The sequence below is a fragment of the Talpa europaea genome, assembly GCF_964194135.1.
Source record: "Talpa europaea genome assembly, chromosome: 6".
Classification (NCBI taxonomy): domain Eukaryota; kingdom Metazoa; phylum Chordata; class Mammalia; order Eulipotyphla; family Talpidae; genus Talpa; species Talpa europaea.
The window spans coordinates 42,501,984-42,518,614 of NC_140072.1; the positions used below are offsets into that span (position 1 = coordinate 42,501,984).

General features: G+C 36.6%; 1 protein-coding gene across 2 annotated transcripts in view; it reads left to right on the forward strand.

Moving 5' to 3' along the window:
* TMEM87B (transmembrane protein 87B) overlaps positions 1 to 16,092 on the forward strand; it is a gene marked incomplete at both ends in the record, with an annotated part of 46,479 nt that extends 30,387 nt beyond the window's left edge. The window contains 8 exons of one of the 2 annotated variants that reach the window (XM_084235338.1): positions 1,592 to 1,689; positions 1,773 to 1,831; positions 3,020 to 3,123; positions 4,599 to 4,672; positions 13,212 to 13,285; positions 13,620 to 13,672; positions 14,925 to 14,955; positions 16,033 to 16,092. In XM_084235338.1, coding sequence (XP_084091464.1) covers positions 1,592 to 1,689; positions 1,773 to 1,831; positions 3,020 to 3,123; positions 4,599 to 4,672; positions 13,212 to 13,285; positions 13,620 to 13,672; positions 14,925 to 14,955; positions 16,033 to 16,092 — 553 coding nt within the window. Of the gene's footprint in view, positions 1 to 1,580; positions 1,690 to 1,772; positions 1,832 to 3,019; positions 3,124 to 4,598; positions 4,673 to 13,211; positions 13,286 to 13,619; positions 13,673 to 14,924; positions 14,956 to 16,032 lie in introns of both variants that reach the window. The other variant, XM_084235337.1, reaches the window with a different exon arrangement.
* Between the last annotated feature and the right edge of the window lie 539 nt (positions 16,093 to 16,631).

Consider the following 16,631-nt stretch of genomic DNA (forward strand, 5'->3'; position numbering starts at 1 on the left):
AAAAAAAGAAAAGCAGTTTTGATAGTTTTCATACGAAAGTAAGCTTTTGATTAAAGAAATACTTCAAAGTTAAATTAGGAGGTATAATCTCTCCCCAGGAAGAAGTAAGGGAAGAATTGACCCCAGGAGCAGGTTTGTGAGCCTTACAAAGCTACAGAAATAGGCCCGGCCTCTCAGCCATGACAGCCCTGAATGGGATCTGGAGACTTGTGCTTCAGCCTTTGTTTGCCATTAATTTGCAATAAGTCACTGAGTCCTTGAGTAAATACCACTGCCTGTTATCAGTGAAAAAAGAAACAATTTCAGAAACTCTGGATTATCTGTAGATACTTACAAGCCTATGAGTCTAGAAGATGGCAAGGCTGTATTCTGTAGGATCAAAAATTGTCCATAGCTCAGATGTCACTTCTTCTGAGGGGCCTTCCTTAAGCCCAGAGAGGGTTTGCATCCAGTCCTCACTCCCCTGGGGAGTGTTTACTTATGATGTTGCGGAGTATGAGGATCTGCTTTCCTCATTGGAGGAAGGAGGAGGAAGTCTGATGGTCTTGTTTGCCTCCATGTCTCCACTGTCTGGCGCGCAGTAGATGTTCACGAAGCATATGTGGAGAGGAAGAATGAACATGAATAGATCCAAGCACTGTGACAAGTTGGAAGAGTAGTTTTATAGTGGTATAAGAGCCTACTTGACAGTGTTGAACTTTACCTGAACCCTGTGCTCCTGGAAAACAGCTATGGTTAAGACAAACCTAGCCCTTTTGTATTCCAGGAAAAGGCTTACTACAAAGAACCTGTTTCCCCTCAGGACACAGAGTAAGACTCCCAGATGCCCCCTTGTTTACCAATGACTAGGCTAGACACAGATCTGTTTACTGACTGATCTGGACAAAATACCAAACTGGACCAAACTGAGTATTCATATTCCCCCAAGTCCCTGAGCTTTGTCCACCCATAATCCTCCTTATTAGCCCCTCCTGGGAATCTGCACACCTCAAATAATGTCTTTCCCTGATAACTGTCCAGTCACGCCACTCACTTCCCCACACCTGCTTTCTAGTCTTGTTTACTCCTCTCTGCAAAAGTAAAACCTTGTTCTGCCTAGCCTTTGATCTTTATATCTTTGCAGATCTTTTAGTCAAAACATTCTATCATAATAACCTTCCTCCTATTGCAATAATCTTTTGATTAAAGTCTCCCTCTACCCAAATGTTTCAGATATTTGTTTTTCAATTTATAAAATGAAATTGGTAGGTGACCTGACTTCTTAATTATAGTGTTTGGATGATAAAATGTAAATACACAGAAACAGAAAGCACAAGCCAAGTGGCACGGCAGAACATGTAAAGAGTGGCCAAAAGACAGGGTATTTAATTTACTTAGTTCAGATGATGATAAATTGTAAAGCAAAATCTGGGATAAAATTAGTACCATGATTGTATAATGTTGACTAAGATAATATTTTCTGTGTATTTCACTTTTAATTATAGGAACTCTTAACAGTACCAATTTTGGAGATGTAGTAAGATTTTTATTTTTTATGTTAACTATTATTACATAAAATGCTTTTCCTTAACTTCTTTTACATTTTTATAAGTTTGGCACAAACTATGAAGACTCTAAGGCTAAGAAAGAACACAGTGAAATTTTCTTTATACAGGCACTTTACAAATACTCTGATCTTTGCCGTACTGGGTAAGCTATTTAATTTTCTTATTAAATGGATTATTTTAGTATTGCATGTCCCTTCAAAGGTTGACTTTTTTGGTGTTTTTCAGCTTCTGTAATCTTTATGGTGTGGACAACCAAGACATTTAGAATTGCAAAATGTCAATCGGTAAATAAAACCTTTCTATATTTTTTTATGTAATTTCATTTTTAATTATACTTTCAAGTATAATTTTGAAGAATTTAGTTTGCGTTTGTAAATAGATAATTTTAGTGGAGATTTTCTCTTTACTTTCATTTCCTTTGCATAGGTTTAAAAAACTTTTGCCTTCTTTAAATGAATCTGAAGCACTTCTTCGTAGATCTACTTTTCTCATTTTTTATCTGTTTTGGAAAAGAATTCTCTCCCTATATCATTTCATTTAAAACAACAGCAAATCTTTTTTTTCCTCTACACCATGAAACTGGGTTATTTTGTATGTAAATGGTTCCATGAGCCCTTAGTCTAACATATTTCCAGGGTTATATACTCATCCTGAATCCTGGGAAGACACTCTCCAGGGGCTCTCTCATTAAAAGATACCTTTCCAAACCTGAGATAGAAAATGCCCTCTGCGGGGGGTTTCTTGATTTAGAGCTAATCTCTACTATATAAGCACTTACAAACAGCCCTCCGAAAATCCTGAACTTTTGCTGATGTAAGTATAACTCAATGAGAGAAGGGACTGAACCTTCTGGAATTCCTTATTTTTTCCTTCTCTAAGCTTGATATTTTTCACTTGAAGTTTTATATGTATGTTTTGGATTTTCATTATTGTTTCTTATGTCTTCCTGTTAACCCTCAAGTTCTTTGAAAGGAGATATTTAGAATGTCAAACAGCCTTTAGGGATGTTTTGGGCAAAATAAAATTGCCTCTCTTACTAAAAACAAAATAATCTATTGGGGAAAATATTGCATTAAGATTTTTGGATCAGAGATTGTAGTGTCATCAATGTGAAAAAAAAATTGTCAACTTAATTCTAATTCTCCTATTAACCTGCCTCATGACTACTTTAGTCTAGAAAATAGCAACCTCTGAAGCCTCTTTACACTCTAATTTTCTTTGTGGCACTATATAATTTATGTTAGGATTTTATTCACCTGTTTGGTAATAAGGATGAAGTTAGCAATTAATGTTGATTTGGTAAACATAACATTTCTTAGTGTCTATGTTTCTTTTAAAAATTTGTACATATTTATTTGGAAAAACTTGATGATTGGAAAGATTTTATTAATACTTACCAATGTATACTATCTGAATGGAGATCTGTATATTTATTAGAAAATTAACTTTATGTTGAATTGTCCTTATTATAGGATTGGATGGAACACTGGGTTGATGAAGCATTTTGGAGCTTTCTTTTTTCGGTTATCCTTATTGTAATAATGTTTTTGTGGAGACCATCAGCAAATAATCAGAGGTACCTAGTAGGAAAATTCAAGTTTGGTAAACATTTGTCAGTTACCGGCTACAATATTAAATGGATTTTTAGAAACTGGGGGGAACTAGTCCTTGCTTTTAAGGAGTACACAGAAAAACATAACAAAGTAAAATAAGAGATATATAATATAAACTAAGTCCTGGGGTGAGATGGAAGAGGGTTGTGGAAGACTCCATGAAAAGGCAACATTTATGTTATGCCTTGAGGAAAAGAGCAGGACTGGGAAAGAATGTGCATTTTATGGAATAGTAGGAAAAGACTTTGTATACTTTGGAGATCATTGAAGCATGTGGTTTGCTTAATGTGACCTACATTGGAGGGAGATAAAGCTGGAAAGAAAGGGTGAGACCAGAATCCTAGAGATCCCAAAGTGAGGTTTAAAGAGTTGTGCTTTAGGGCCTCCCCGGTGGCGCAGCGGTTGAGCGTTGGGTTGCGAAGCTGCCCGCGGCCTCTGCGGCACCAGTTCGATCCCCAGCTGCTCCCCGGCCACCGGAGGAGGGTCCCACATGGCGCACAGACCTCTCCTGCCGCCCGCTGCTCCCCTCAGCAGTGTACTTCGGTCCTTCTGCCTGCTCTGCTCCCCGCTCTGGCTCTGGTGAATTCTCTCACCCTCCGGCGCTTCTGACTGTACCCAGTGCATGTATAAACAAAACAAACAAACAAACAAATAAATAAATAAAAATGACTCTATAAAAAAATAATAATAAATAAAAGAGAAAGAAAAAACTTGAAAAAAAAAATAAAAATAAAGACTTGTGCTTTGACTGCATGCCTGTTCCTCTCCCCCAAGGAAGGTACTATTAAGTTTCTTATATATACCATTGTGTGTGTTTCTATTATTTTAAAATTACTTAATAAATACATGCATACTTACATGTATGCATTTTTGTGCATCTACTTTTTCCTCCACGTCATTTTATATAGATCTGCCAATTAGTTTTAACAGCTATAGGGCATTCAACATGGTTTATATAACAGCCTCTAATTGTCAGACACTTTGTCTCTTGGCTTTTGCTGTTATCAGTAGTAGTGCTATTTGAATACTGTTGAACCTAGCAAATGAGACTCAATCAATATGCTTTATTTTCACCAATCAGATTAGTGATTGGAAACTTTTCTTTCATTAGAGGATAAGATTAATAAGTAGTGGAGATAAATATGACATGGGGAAAAAAGTATAGCAGAAAATTCCCTTCCCTGAACATTACATATTTCAAAGTTGCTTTCTAGAAAGATTTTATCCATCTGTGTTTTTACCAGCAGGATTTGAGAGCGCTAGTATGTTTCTTCACAATAATCTTGCCTAATTTAATGATCCAATAATTAAAATTTTTATTGTTTTAATTTATGAGAAACTTTTAAAATGCAGATATTTTTGTGTGGAATGACTCTTAGAAACTAAACAGGTTTAAACATGCTAGTAAAATTAAAACTGTTCCTTGGTTTTCATATAGATATGCCTTCCTGCCCTTAATAGATGATTCTGATGATGAAGTTGAAGAATTCATGGTAACATCTGAAAATTTGAGTAAGTAGTATGTTTTCTTTTTAAATGACCATTGTATAGTTGTAACGGGAGTATTGTAGTTATAATGCAAGGCCATGCACATTTTTTCCCTGTTTTTTTTTTTTCTTCTTCATTTTTCTTTTTTTCTTTTTTTTTTTAATTTTGTAGTTTGATTTTTTTTTATAATAAATTTTATTTTTATATTCCCCATACAATTGCAACCCCCTTATTTTGACCCCAGTCCCTCCCCTCCCGCCCCCTACCCCCATGGAGTGTCTCTGGTTCATAGTTTTTGTTGATTTTGATTTTCACTTTCTTATAGTTATTCATTTTCCTGGTCCCTTATTTAAGTTTTCTAGATTCCTGCTATGAGTGAGACCATCCGGTATTTTTCTTTTTCTTTCTGGCTTATTTCGCTGAGCATGATCCCTTCCAGCACCATCCATGTTGCTGCAAATTGCATGTGTTTATCTTTTTTGAATGCTGAGTAATATTCCATGGTATATATGTACCACATCTTCTTGATCCAGTCATCTATTTTTGGGCATTTGGGTTGTTTCCAAAGCTTAGCTATTGTAAACAGTGCTGCTATGAACATAGGGGTGCAGGTGCTCTTTGGAATTGATGTTTCTGTGTCCTTTGGGTAAATACCTAGGAGTGGAATTGCTGGATCCTATGGAAGCTCTATGTTTCGTAGGTCCAGAAATCTCCACACAGCTCTCCATAGTTGTTGGACCAGTTTGCACTCCCACCAACAGTGCAGGAGAGTTCCTTTTTCTCCACACCCTCGCCAACATTTGTTGTTGCTAGTTTTTTTAATATGAGCCATTCTCACTGGTGTAAGATGGTATCTCATGGTAGTTTTGATTTGCATTTCCCTGATGACAAGTGATGTTGAACATTTTTTCATATGCCTGTTGGCCATTTGCATTTCCTCTTCAGAGAAGTTTCTTTTTAGCTCTTCTGCCCATTTTTTGACTGGATTATTTTCTTTGTTGTTGCTGAGTCTCATCAGCTCTTTGCAGATTTTTGTGATCAGTCCTTTATCATTAGTGTTGGGTGCAAAAATGTTCTCCCAGTTGGTGGGGTTTCTCTTTGTTTTTGTTATTGTCTCTTTTGCTGTGCAGAAGCTCTTTAATTTGATGTAGTCCCAGCTGTTTATCTTTGCCTTCACTATCACTGCTTTGGGTGATGTGTCTGTAAAGATGTCTTTGATGTGAATATCACATAGTGTTTCGCCTGTATTTCCTTCTATGTATTTTATGGTTTCAGGTCTTATGTCTAGTTCTTTAATCCATTTTGAGTTGATTTTGTGTATGGTGTGAGGTAGTGGTCAAGCTTCATTCTTTTGCATTTAGCGACCCAGTTTTCCCAGCACCATTTATTGAACAAACTTTCTTTGCTCCAATGCATAGTCTTTGCTCCTTTGTCAAAGATTAGTTGACATAAATCTGTGGGTTTATTTCTGGATTTTCTATTCGATTCCATTGGTCTGTATGTCTGTTCTTGTTCTAGTACCATGCAGTTTTGATGATTATGGCTTTGTAGTATAGTTTGAAATATGGGAGTGTGATGCCTCCATTCCCTTCTTTTTTTTTCAGGAGAGCTTTGGCTATTCGGGGTTTTTGGTGATTCCATATGAATTTCATCAATAATTGTTCTGTTTCTTTTAAGAATGACATTGAAATTTTGATTGGAATAGCATTGAATCTGTATATTGCTTTTGGTAGGATGGCCATTTTAATAATGTTTATTCTTCCAATCCATGAGCAGGGGATGTCTTTCCATTTCTTTGTGTCTTCTTCTATTTCTTTTAACAGTGTTTTATAGTTTTCTTTGTATAGGTCCTTTACCTCTTTTGTTAGATTTATTCCCAAGTATTTGATTTTTTTTTTGTTTCGATAATAAAAGGGATGGTTTTTTTATTTCTTCTTCTTCAGATTTATTGTTTGTGTATAGGAAGGCTACTGACTTTTGCGTGTTGATTTTGTATCCTGCCACTTTACTGAACTGATTGATGAGTTGAATTAGTTTTTCTGTGGAGTTTTTGGGGTCTCTATGTATATTATCATATCATCTGCAAATAGTGATAGTTTGACTTCTTCTTTTCCTATTTAGATTCCTTGTATGTCTTTCTCTTGTCTTATTGCTCTGGCTAGGACTTCCAGTATTATACTGAAAAGCAGTGCTGAGAGTGGACATCCTTGTCTTGTTCCAGATCTTAATGGAATTGCTTTCAGCTTTTCACCATTGAAAATGATACTGGCTGTTGGCTTGTCATAGATGGCCTTTATGATGTTGAGGTATGTTCCTTGTATCCCAAGAATTTCAAGGACTTTTATCATAAATGGGTGTTGCACTTTGTCAAAAGCTTTCTCAGCATCTATTGATATTATCATATGGTTTTTATATTTCTTTTTGTTGATGTGTTGGATAACGTTGATTGATTTTTGGATGTTGAACCATCCTTGTGTCCCTGGAATGAATCCTACTTGGTCGTGGTGAATTATCTTATAGATACATTGTTGGATTCTGATAGCTAAAATTTTTTTTTTTAAACATTTTTTTTTTTTTAAAGATTTATTTTTTATTTATTTATACAAGAATTGGGTACAGTCAAAAGTGCGGGAGGGTGAGAGAATTCACCAGAGTCAGAGTGGGGAGCAGAGCAGGCTGAAGCACACTGCTGAGGGGGGCAGCGGGCGGCAGGAGAGGTCTGCGCGCCATGTGGGACCCTCCTCCGGTGGCCGGGGAGCAGCCAGGGTTTGAACCGGCGCTGCAGAGGCTGCGGGCAGCTTTGCAACCCAGCGCTCAACCACTGCACCACCGGGGAGGCCCTGATAGCTAAAATTTTATTGAGGATTTTTGCATCAGTGTTCATTAGGGAGATTGACCTGTAGGTTTCCTTTTTTGTGTTGTCCTTGTTTGGTTTTGGTATTAGTGTAATGTTGGTATTAGTGTAATGTTTGGTATTGTCCCTTCCTTCTCAATTTTTGGGAAGAGTTTGTGAAGGATAGGCACTAATTTGTCTCTGTATGTTTGGTAGAATTCATTTGTAAATCCATCAGGTCCTGGGCTTTTGTATTTGGAGAGGTTTTTGATTACCATTTCAATTTCGCTGCTTGTAATTGGTCTGTTTAGGTGTTCTATTTCTTCTTTATCTAGCTTTGGGTGATTGTAGGGTTGTAGGAATTTGTCCATCTCCTCTAGATTGTTGAACTTGTTTCCATATAACTGTTCATAGTAGTTACTGATTATTCTTTTGATTTCTGCTGTGTCCGTTGTGATTTCTCCTCTTTCATTTATGATCCTGTTTATTTGTGCTTTCTCCCTTTTTTCCTTTGTGAGCCTGGCTAGGGGTTTGTCTATTTTATTGATTTTTTCGAAGAACCAGTTCTTGGTTTCATTGATCTTTTGGATCGTTTTTTTTAGTTTCAATTTCATTTATTTCTGCTTTGGTTTTTATTATTTCTTTTCTTCTACTGGTTTTGGGGGTTTTTTGTTGTTCTTTTTCAAGATCTTTCAGCTGCGAGATTAGGTTGTTTCTTTGAGTTCTTTCTTGTTTCTTGATGTGAGCCTCTATTGCTATATATTTTCCTCTTATTACTGCTTTTGCTGTATCCCATACATTTAGGAAATTGGTGTCCTCCTTGTCATTCAATTCAAAGAATTTTTTAATTTCTTCTTTGATCTCCTCATTAGTCCAGTGGTTTTCCAGTAGTGTGGTTTTTAATCTCTATGAGGTAGGAGAGTTCCTTGCCTTCTTTTTATGGTTTATTTCTAGTTGATGCCTTCATGGTCAGAAAAGATGGTTGGTATGATTTCAGTCTTGGTGTATCTGTTGATGTTTGTCTTGTGCCCCAGTGTGTGATCGATCCTGGAGAATGATCCATGTGCGCTTGAGAAAAATGTATACTCCGTTTTTTTGGGGTTTAGTGTTCTATAGATGTCTATTAAGCCCAAATGCTCTAGGTCCTTATTTAGAGCTTTAGTTTCTTTACTTATTTTTTGTCTTGTTGATCTATCCATTGTTGATAGTGGTGTGTTGAAGTCTCCCACTACGTATGTGTTTTCTCTGATGTCTGTTTTCAGAGTTGACAACAGTTGGTGCTCCTTCGTTTGGTGAATATATGTTAATCAGTGTTATTTCTTCTTGAAGTATTGAAGTATTTGTCCCCTTGATCATAATGTAGTGACCGTTGGGGTCTCTTTTTATCTTTTTATGTGTGAAATCTGTTTTATCTGATATAAGTATAGCTGTTCCTGCTTTCTTTTTTGGTCCATTTGCTTGTAGGATTGTTTTCCATCCTTTAACTTTGAGTCTGTTTTTATCTTTTGTAGCTACTTTGTGTTTCCTGGAGACAGCAAAAGGTTGGGTTTTGTTTCTTAATCCAGCCTGCGACTCTGTGTCTTTTTTTTTTTGGTTCTTTTTTTTTTTTTTTTTTTTTAATAGAGGCATGTTTTATTTATTTATTTTATTTGTTTGTTTGTTTTGTTTATACATGCACTGGGTACAGTCAGAAGCATGGGAGGGTGAGAGAATTCACCAGAGCCAGAGCGGGGAGCAGAGCAGACAGAAGGACCGAAGTACACTGCTGAGGGGAGCAGCGGGCGGCAGGAGAGGTCTGCGGGCCATGTGGGACCCTCCTCTGCGGAGCAGCCGGGGATCGAACTGGCGCCGCAGAGGCCGCGGGCAGCTTCGCAACCCAGCACTCAACCGCTGCGCCACCGGGGAGGCCCGACTCTGTGTCTTTTTATTGAAGAGTTTAGTCCATTTACATTTAGAGTTAATATTGATATGTTAGGATCTGTATTTGCCATTGTGTTTGTCTTTCCTTTGATTTTAATTATTTATTCTTTTAATAACTTTTTTTTTTTTTTTGGCCTTCTTTCGTTGTTATTCATCCCTCTGAGGTTCTGACTTTAGGATTCCTTGTAGTATTTTTTGGAGTGGGGGTTTAGTCGTAATGAAATTCCAGAGTTTCTGTTTGTCTGGGGAGGTCCTTATTCTTTCTTCATAGAGGAAGGAGAGCTTTGTGGGATAGAGTATTCTTGGTTGGCATCTGTTTTCTTGGAGTCTGTTGACTATGTCTCTCCACTCTCTCCTTGCCCGTAGTGTTTCTTCAGAGAAGTCTGATGTCAGCCTGATTGGTTTTCCTTTGAATGTTATCTGTTTCTTCCCTCTTGTCAGCTTCATTATTTTTTTCCTTGTCTTGGATTCTTGGGAGCTTTACTATTATGTGTCTTGCTGTATTTTTCCTTTCGTCATGGAAGTTTGGTGTTCTTCTTGCTTCTTGTATATCAATTTTCAACTCCTTCTTCACGTTTGGGAAGTTCTCTTCAGTTATCTCCTTGAATATTTTCTCTGTTCCTACATCTCTCTCCTCTCCTTCTGGTATTCCTATAACTCTTATATTTCCTTTCCTCATGGAGTCAGATAGTTCCCGAAGTTTTTCTTCGGTCTTTTTCCTTCGTACTTCTCTTTCCTTTTCTGTTTTGGTTCTTTTTATTTCTGTGTCTTCAAGAGTACTTATTCGTTCTTCCATTTCATCTATTCTGCTTTCATTGCTTTTCCCAGAGTTCTTTAGTTCCTCCATTAATTCTTTGATCTACTGCATTTCTTTTGCTTCCCTCTTTAGGGACTCAATTTCATTCTTCTGATCGTTGATTATTTTTCCCATATCATTGTTTTCCTTTATGAGTTCCGTCACTTTTTTAATCATGGCAATTTTAAATTCTCTTTCTGGAAGGCTCAGAAGTTCTTCCAAGTTACTGTCGTTGCAATCTGGGGTGCAGTTTTCTTTTTGTGGTGTGCTTTTTTCCTGAGGAGTTGCTACTGTCTGTTGCTACTGTCTGTTTTCTAATTTGTCGTATGCATTGAGACACTGTGTTGCCGGCACTGGCTGGCATCTTGGGTGAACTTCTCCGCTCCCCTCTGGCTCCTCCAGGAGCCCTCTGTTGGCTTCAAGCAGTCTTTACTGAAGAAAGGTCCCTGTTCCAAAATGCCAATGTGGGGACAAACTCCCCTGTGTGCCTGGTCTGCCCCGGCGGTGGGTTCCCGCTCCCCCTCTGGGATTGGACTGCAGGCCAGAAGGGGCCTGGCGTGGGCGAGCTTCCCCGCTCACCTCTGGCTCCTGGGGGAGCCTTCTGCTGGTTTCAGGCAGTCTTTACTGAAGAAATGTCCCTGTTCTAAAATGGCGATGTGGGATGCACTCCCTGCGCGTCCGGTCTCAGGCACACTCTTCTGCGCACCCAGTCTGCCCCAGCCGTGGGTGCCCACTCCCCCTGTGGGCTCAGACTGCTGGTTGGAAGGGGCCTGGCGTGGGCTAACTTCCCAGCTCACCACTGGCTCCTCCGGGAGCCTTCTGCTGGTTTCAAGCAGTCTTTACTGAAGAAAGGTCCCTGTTCTATGGGGTGTTAGTGACTTTTTTTCTGGTCACTAGGTGGCGCCAGAGAGATCTCCTAGTGTCCTTGGGGAGCTGTTTTTTTTTCACCCCATGGGACAGTTTTCCCTGTATTTGTAAGCTCTATCTGAGGAAACTTCCATCATGGTAGACAGTCACAAAAATAAAAGTTTGTAGTGACACTCTCAAGATTGCCAACATAGTTTAAACTTTTATTACTTGTTTGATCTTAAAGTCCAAGTAATGAAGTAGGTACACTTTTACATAAAGCCAATTTGGGGTGTGCATGTGGGTGTGTGTGCAGTGCTTAGTTCTTAAATAATACTCACCTTCTTAATGATGATTGCAAGGTTTCTTTGAATCACCTCTTGTTCTTTTAAAATTATATGTACATCTGTAATTTCCTGGTCATAGCCAAAGCATTTCTAATTATGGTTTTAGTGCTATGGTCCGTGTTCTATAATTTCTGTATAGCAGCTTATCATTTTATTAATTTTGCCATAATAAACATTTGTTAAGGCAACATCAATTAGTAGCTCAGATGTTGAGAGTAATTTTATCTTTGTTTCATTTTGGTTTCTTGTATTAGAAACATTTTTTTCCCCATTTTTTTTGATGCTCTTAATTGTCTAAAATAATAAATTGCAACATAATCAGTGTGTCCTCCCAATAAAATATAATTAATGTGTTTTAAATGATTTTAAGATAAAAATTTCAGCTTCTTAAAATGTTAAACATACACCTGTCATGAAGTCTAGCCATTCTACTCAGATATTTATGAGAAACAGATGTCCACAGAAAGACTTTAATGTACACTATTATTTATAGTAGCTTTATTCTTAATAGTATTAAACTGGTTATATCCTAAAAATTCATCAAGAGGTAAATGAGTAAAGTAGTTATAATATACCCATACAATGGAATACTCTCAGTGACCAACATTGTACAACATGAATAAATCTTAAAACCTTTATATTGAGTGAAAGTAGCAAATCCAAGAGAATACATATAGAGTCCATGAATTATGTTACTACATATGAAGTTCTAGCACAGGCAAAACCCAGGTATGGTGATTATATAAATCAGCACAATTGTTGCTTCTGGTAGAACTAATAGTGACTTGGAAAGGAATTTAAAGAAACCTCCATGGTGACAGAAAGGTTAAATGTCTTGATTGAGATGGTAATTCCACAAGTGCACATATTTGTAAAAGCTCTTCTTCAGAATGTACACTTAAAATTTGTGTATTATATATGTTAACACCTCAACTTTTAAAAAGTCACTGATTTGCCCTTTCAAGAGAATAGATCTCAAATGTCAGGATTTCAAATGGAAATCTTTAGATTGAGGAACCTTGTTTTCATTCATTTTATCAACTTATGCTCTTGATGTCTTCATACTGTGCCAGTTGTCCTCGTTTATGGAGAAGCACTGTGTACCAGTTATCATAGTAACAAAAGTAAATACTTTGCATGGATTTTGTGTCAGGCACCATTTGTATGCTAACTTGTTTAATGCTCATCAGAACTCTACAAGGTAGACAATTTCCATTTTATAGCTGGAAACAAGAGTTGTTAGTTGCTTTGCCCAGGTTGGTTAGGTCAGCCAGAATTCTAAATGAGGCTCTCTGGTTCCACAACTCAGGTTCCTCATGTTTGCTCTACTCAGATGGCCAACAAAAGAAGAGCCTTAGTCAAATGTGAAGAGAATCTTTTTCCTTATTTTATACATCAGAGAACTTAAAGCATAACCAAAGATGTGTTTTATTCATGAGTATGATACCAAAAATCCTGTAGATTTTTTTTTTTAATTCATAAACTTGAAAATGTGATGACACTTTCTGAGGAAATATGCATATATGTGTGAATGTTTGTTTTGTTACATGCTTGCTTATTTAAACATCTCTAAAATTAGAATTCAGCCTAGCAAATTGAAAATTTGGTGGTGGTTGCAAATAATTGTCAACTCCATTAACTTTTTCCATCCCACCTACATTTCCAAATGGTATATCAAAGCCAACACCTGCCCAAAGCTCCCACTATTAATTATATTTTAAAAATCATATAATACTTTTACCAATTGTATATTAAATATGAGATTATAGAGGAAAATATTCTGATTTTATATTTTCATGTATATAATATTTCTCATCATAGCTGAAGGGATAAAATTAAGAGTCTCAAAGACGGCTGCCAATGGAACCGCTAAACCTACTACTTCTGATAATTTTGTGAGTATGGTATATATTTATTAGAATGGTTTTCTATCTTATGTATCGGTTCTTTGTATCTTTACTTTGTTTTTTCAGGACAAAAAAAATCATACCTATGCATCTAACTAAAACCAATAAGTACAACTATTTAGAATCCAAATTTTTCTTTAACTCTCTAAGAAAATGTTGACATAATTTCTGTAAGGCATAAATGCCAACTTCCTACAACATATGTAGAAATTAAAAGAATGTCATGCATTTGAGTTTACATACTTAAATTGTTATACATTCTGTTTTAAAATTCTGCTTTCAGGTAATAACATATAAATAATGTGTAACTTTATTTCTACAGGATGAAGATTTGAAGTGGGTAGAAGAAAATATTCCCTCTTCATTCACAGATGTGTAAATATCCTCTGTTAAAGTTTTAGTCTAGAATTTACTCAGGCTGTAGCATAAAGGGATCATGTTTATCCTTTGTCATGTGCTTTTCAAACCTTACCTCTCTATGTTTCTGTATGTCCTATGATTAGTGAATGACTGATTTACTTCATATGGAACCTTCATGCTACCTTAGTCTCTTGCTTTCCTTTTTTCTCTATACGGCCATGATTTTAATACTCCTGACCTAAACCAGCTTTTTCTGATCTAAGATGATCAGGATCAGAATTATGTTATTTTTCTTTCAACTGTCTATTATGGAAAAGTTCAAACATACATAAAACTTTTTTTTTTAAGTACTTGTAACACCCATACATGTATGGTGTAGAAGCACCGGAGAAGAACATGAGCATAGGAAGAGCGCAGAGGAAGGCCCTCTGGGAGCTTTGAGTTATTCAGTGCCTCTTCAGCTGTGTTGTGTTTGATACAAGAATTCCAGATAGCTGTTCCCACAGTAGAAGCAGAAAACAGTCAGATAGGTAGTGTGGATTTTCAAATGAGATAGCACACCAGTACTCAGATACCTATCCAATTTTAGTCAAAAATAACAGGGGCTTAAATAAATATGCAGTTGGATTTCAGTTATGTTTGGAATTATTCATTTGTATGCTTTAGTCATTGGTATTTCTCCAACATATTTGTCTCTAGAATTACTGATCGTTGTTTTTGTTGTTGTTTCTACTTCAAAGTTGTGATTATATTCTTACTTTACTTTTTAAATGATATTTTTGAAAATATAACACATTATGAAAAGCACAAATTGTAAGTGGATAGCTCAATAAATTTTTAATATGAGCACACTCAGGTACCTAGTGCCTAGGTAAAAAATAGGACATCATTAGAGCACCCTCATTTTCCTTTGAAATCATCACCCCATTTCCCAAAGATACTGCTGACCTAAAATCTGTTACTGAACATTACTTGTGTCAGTTTAAAAAAACTCTGTATCTCTCAGTAGTTCATTCATTTTCTTTGCTGTATAGTGTTCCATTATATGAGTAAATCATAGGTAACGAATATGGGTTGTTTTCAGTTTGTGAACTCTTAAGAACAGCATTGGCATAAATACTTCTCCATGTTTGTTGATGAACCTTAGTATTCATTTTTGTTGTCTGTCCAGAAGGAAGAATTAATGGGATATTCTTCTGTCCAACTTTAGTTGATAAATGGCCTCTTAATGCATTGCCAATTGTTTTGTTTTTTTATTTTGTTTCAGAGCTCTGCCAGTGTTAGTGGATTCAGATGAGGTAAAATATATTTTTGTTTATTTCTTTGGAGCTATTATTTTCACAAAGTAGAAAAATATTTCAGAAAGGATTTCAGAAAGTTACTTTTGTGACATGATTACAAATTGAGCAGGCTGAAAGACACCATACATTGGTTTGTTGATAAAGTAAAAGGAACTAGATTCTCATATAAAACAGGAACAAATTAAATGATTGTTGGTTGTAAAAGAGGGGAAGGATTACTTTATGAGATTTTGAGTCTGATCTTTTTGACATCTTGTTTATAGGTAAGAATTTAGAAGACCTTAAGATGGAATTTTATTTTATATTTGTAGATATTTTGCTGAGGTAGTAAATAAAAGTTTCTGATTCATTTTCACTTACTAAGTAGAAATTACTGAATAGAGAATGTGGATTTAGAAAAGTTTGGGGGGGAAATTTAACTAAGGAGCCTCTGGACATTGAAGAGTAGCCCAAGACAAAAAAATTTAAAAAGTGTAACAACTGAAGAAAAAGAAGTAGTTTATGTAGTTGTAGAATATGAGAGAAGCTACAGCTCTGTTCATGAAAAGGTAAGGGAAATAACTTTGATATCAAATGTTGATTTGCCTGTGTGGAATGGGGAGTTTTGAGAAGGGCTCAGTATACATGTACCTTGCTATAAAACACCTGAACTTCTATACTACAGAAAGATATACCATAGAATTACTTTAAAAGGGCATTTATGGTATTCATTTGATTGTTGATTTATAATTTCAATTATACATTAATTGCATACGTTGAAATAATTTCCTTGATGAGCTATCCCTAAAAACCCTATTTTGGCCTATTGCCTCATACTGATACTTCTGAACTTGAAGTATTTTCTAGCTAGCAATACAATGAAGTTTTCTGAATTTCTCAGCAGGTAATTTTATGTCACTAGAAAGTGTGAGTTACATGGTTTTTATTTCTGTATCTAATACTCTGTGTATATTGTTGTGTAATTATAAATTTCAGTCTTCTACAAAGTTGTATGGGAAGATTAGAGAATTTTGTTATGTTCTGGAAGGTGCACCTTCCAGATGCATTTTGATGCTTTTTTTTTCTTTTTTTTAGGAAATCATGACCAGATCTGAAATGGCAGAAAAAATGTTCTCCTCAGAAAAAATAATGTGATTGGGACCAATATAAATGAGACTGGCTAACGGTGAAGGACTCACTTAAGGCTCAAAGAGAGCTTTGTTTTGATATAGTGCAACAAGTTTTTATTGCATCATCTTAGAAATCTGTATATTAAAATTAAATATCCGGGTGGTGGGAAGGCCATGCAACCCTTCATAAACTGACTCCTGACTGTCAGTTTAATGTCCATTAAATTGCCTGGAAAATAAGGATGATTATGTGATTAGTTTTGCCGAGTGTGCACGTGTGTGTGTGCACACATTTGCACAAAGCCCTTGTTTGCAAATATCACCATGCACATCAAATCATGGAGTTAGGTCTTCTCTTTCTACGCTCTGGGGAACCTAACTCTCCAGAGAAAGTGATTGTGATGGTCACTTCCAGAGCTCTGCCAGTCCGCCCTGACTCAGGCTGTATGTGCATGTACTGCTGCGAATCTGCCTGAGGCGGGTGGTGGGCACCCAGCCACAGGGCTCCCTGAGCACTTCTCCCCCACAAACTGGGTGACTCATGACCAGTGAACCTTAGGGAAC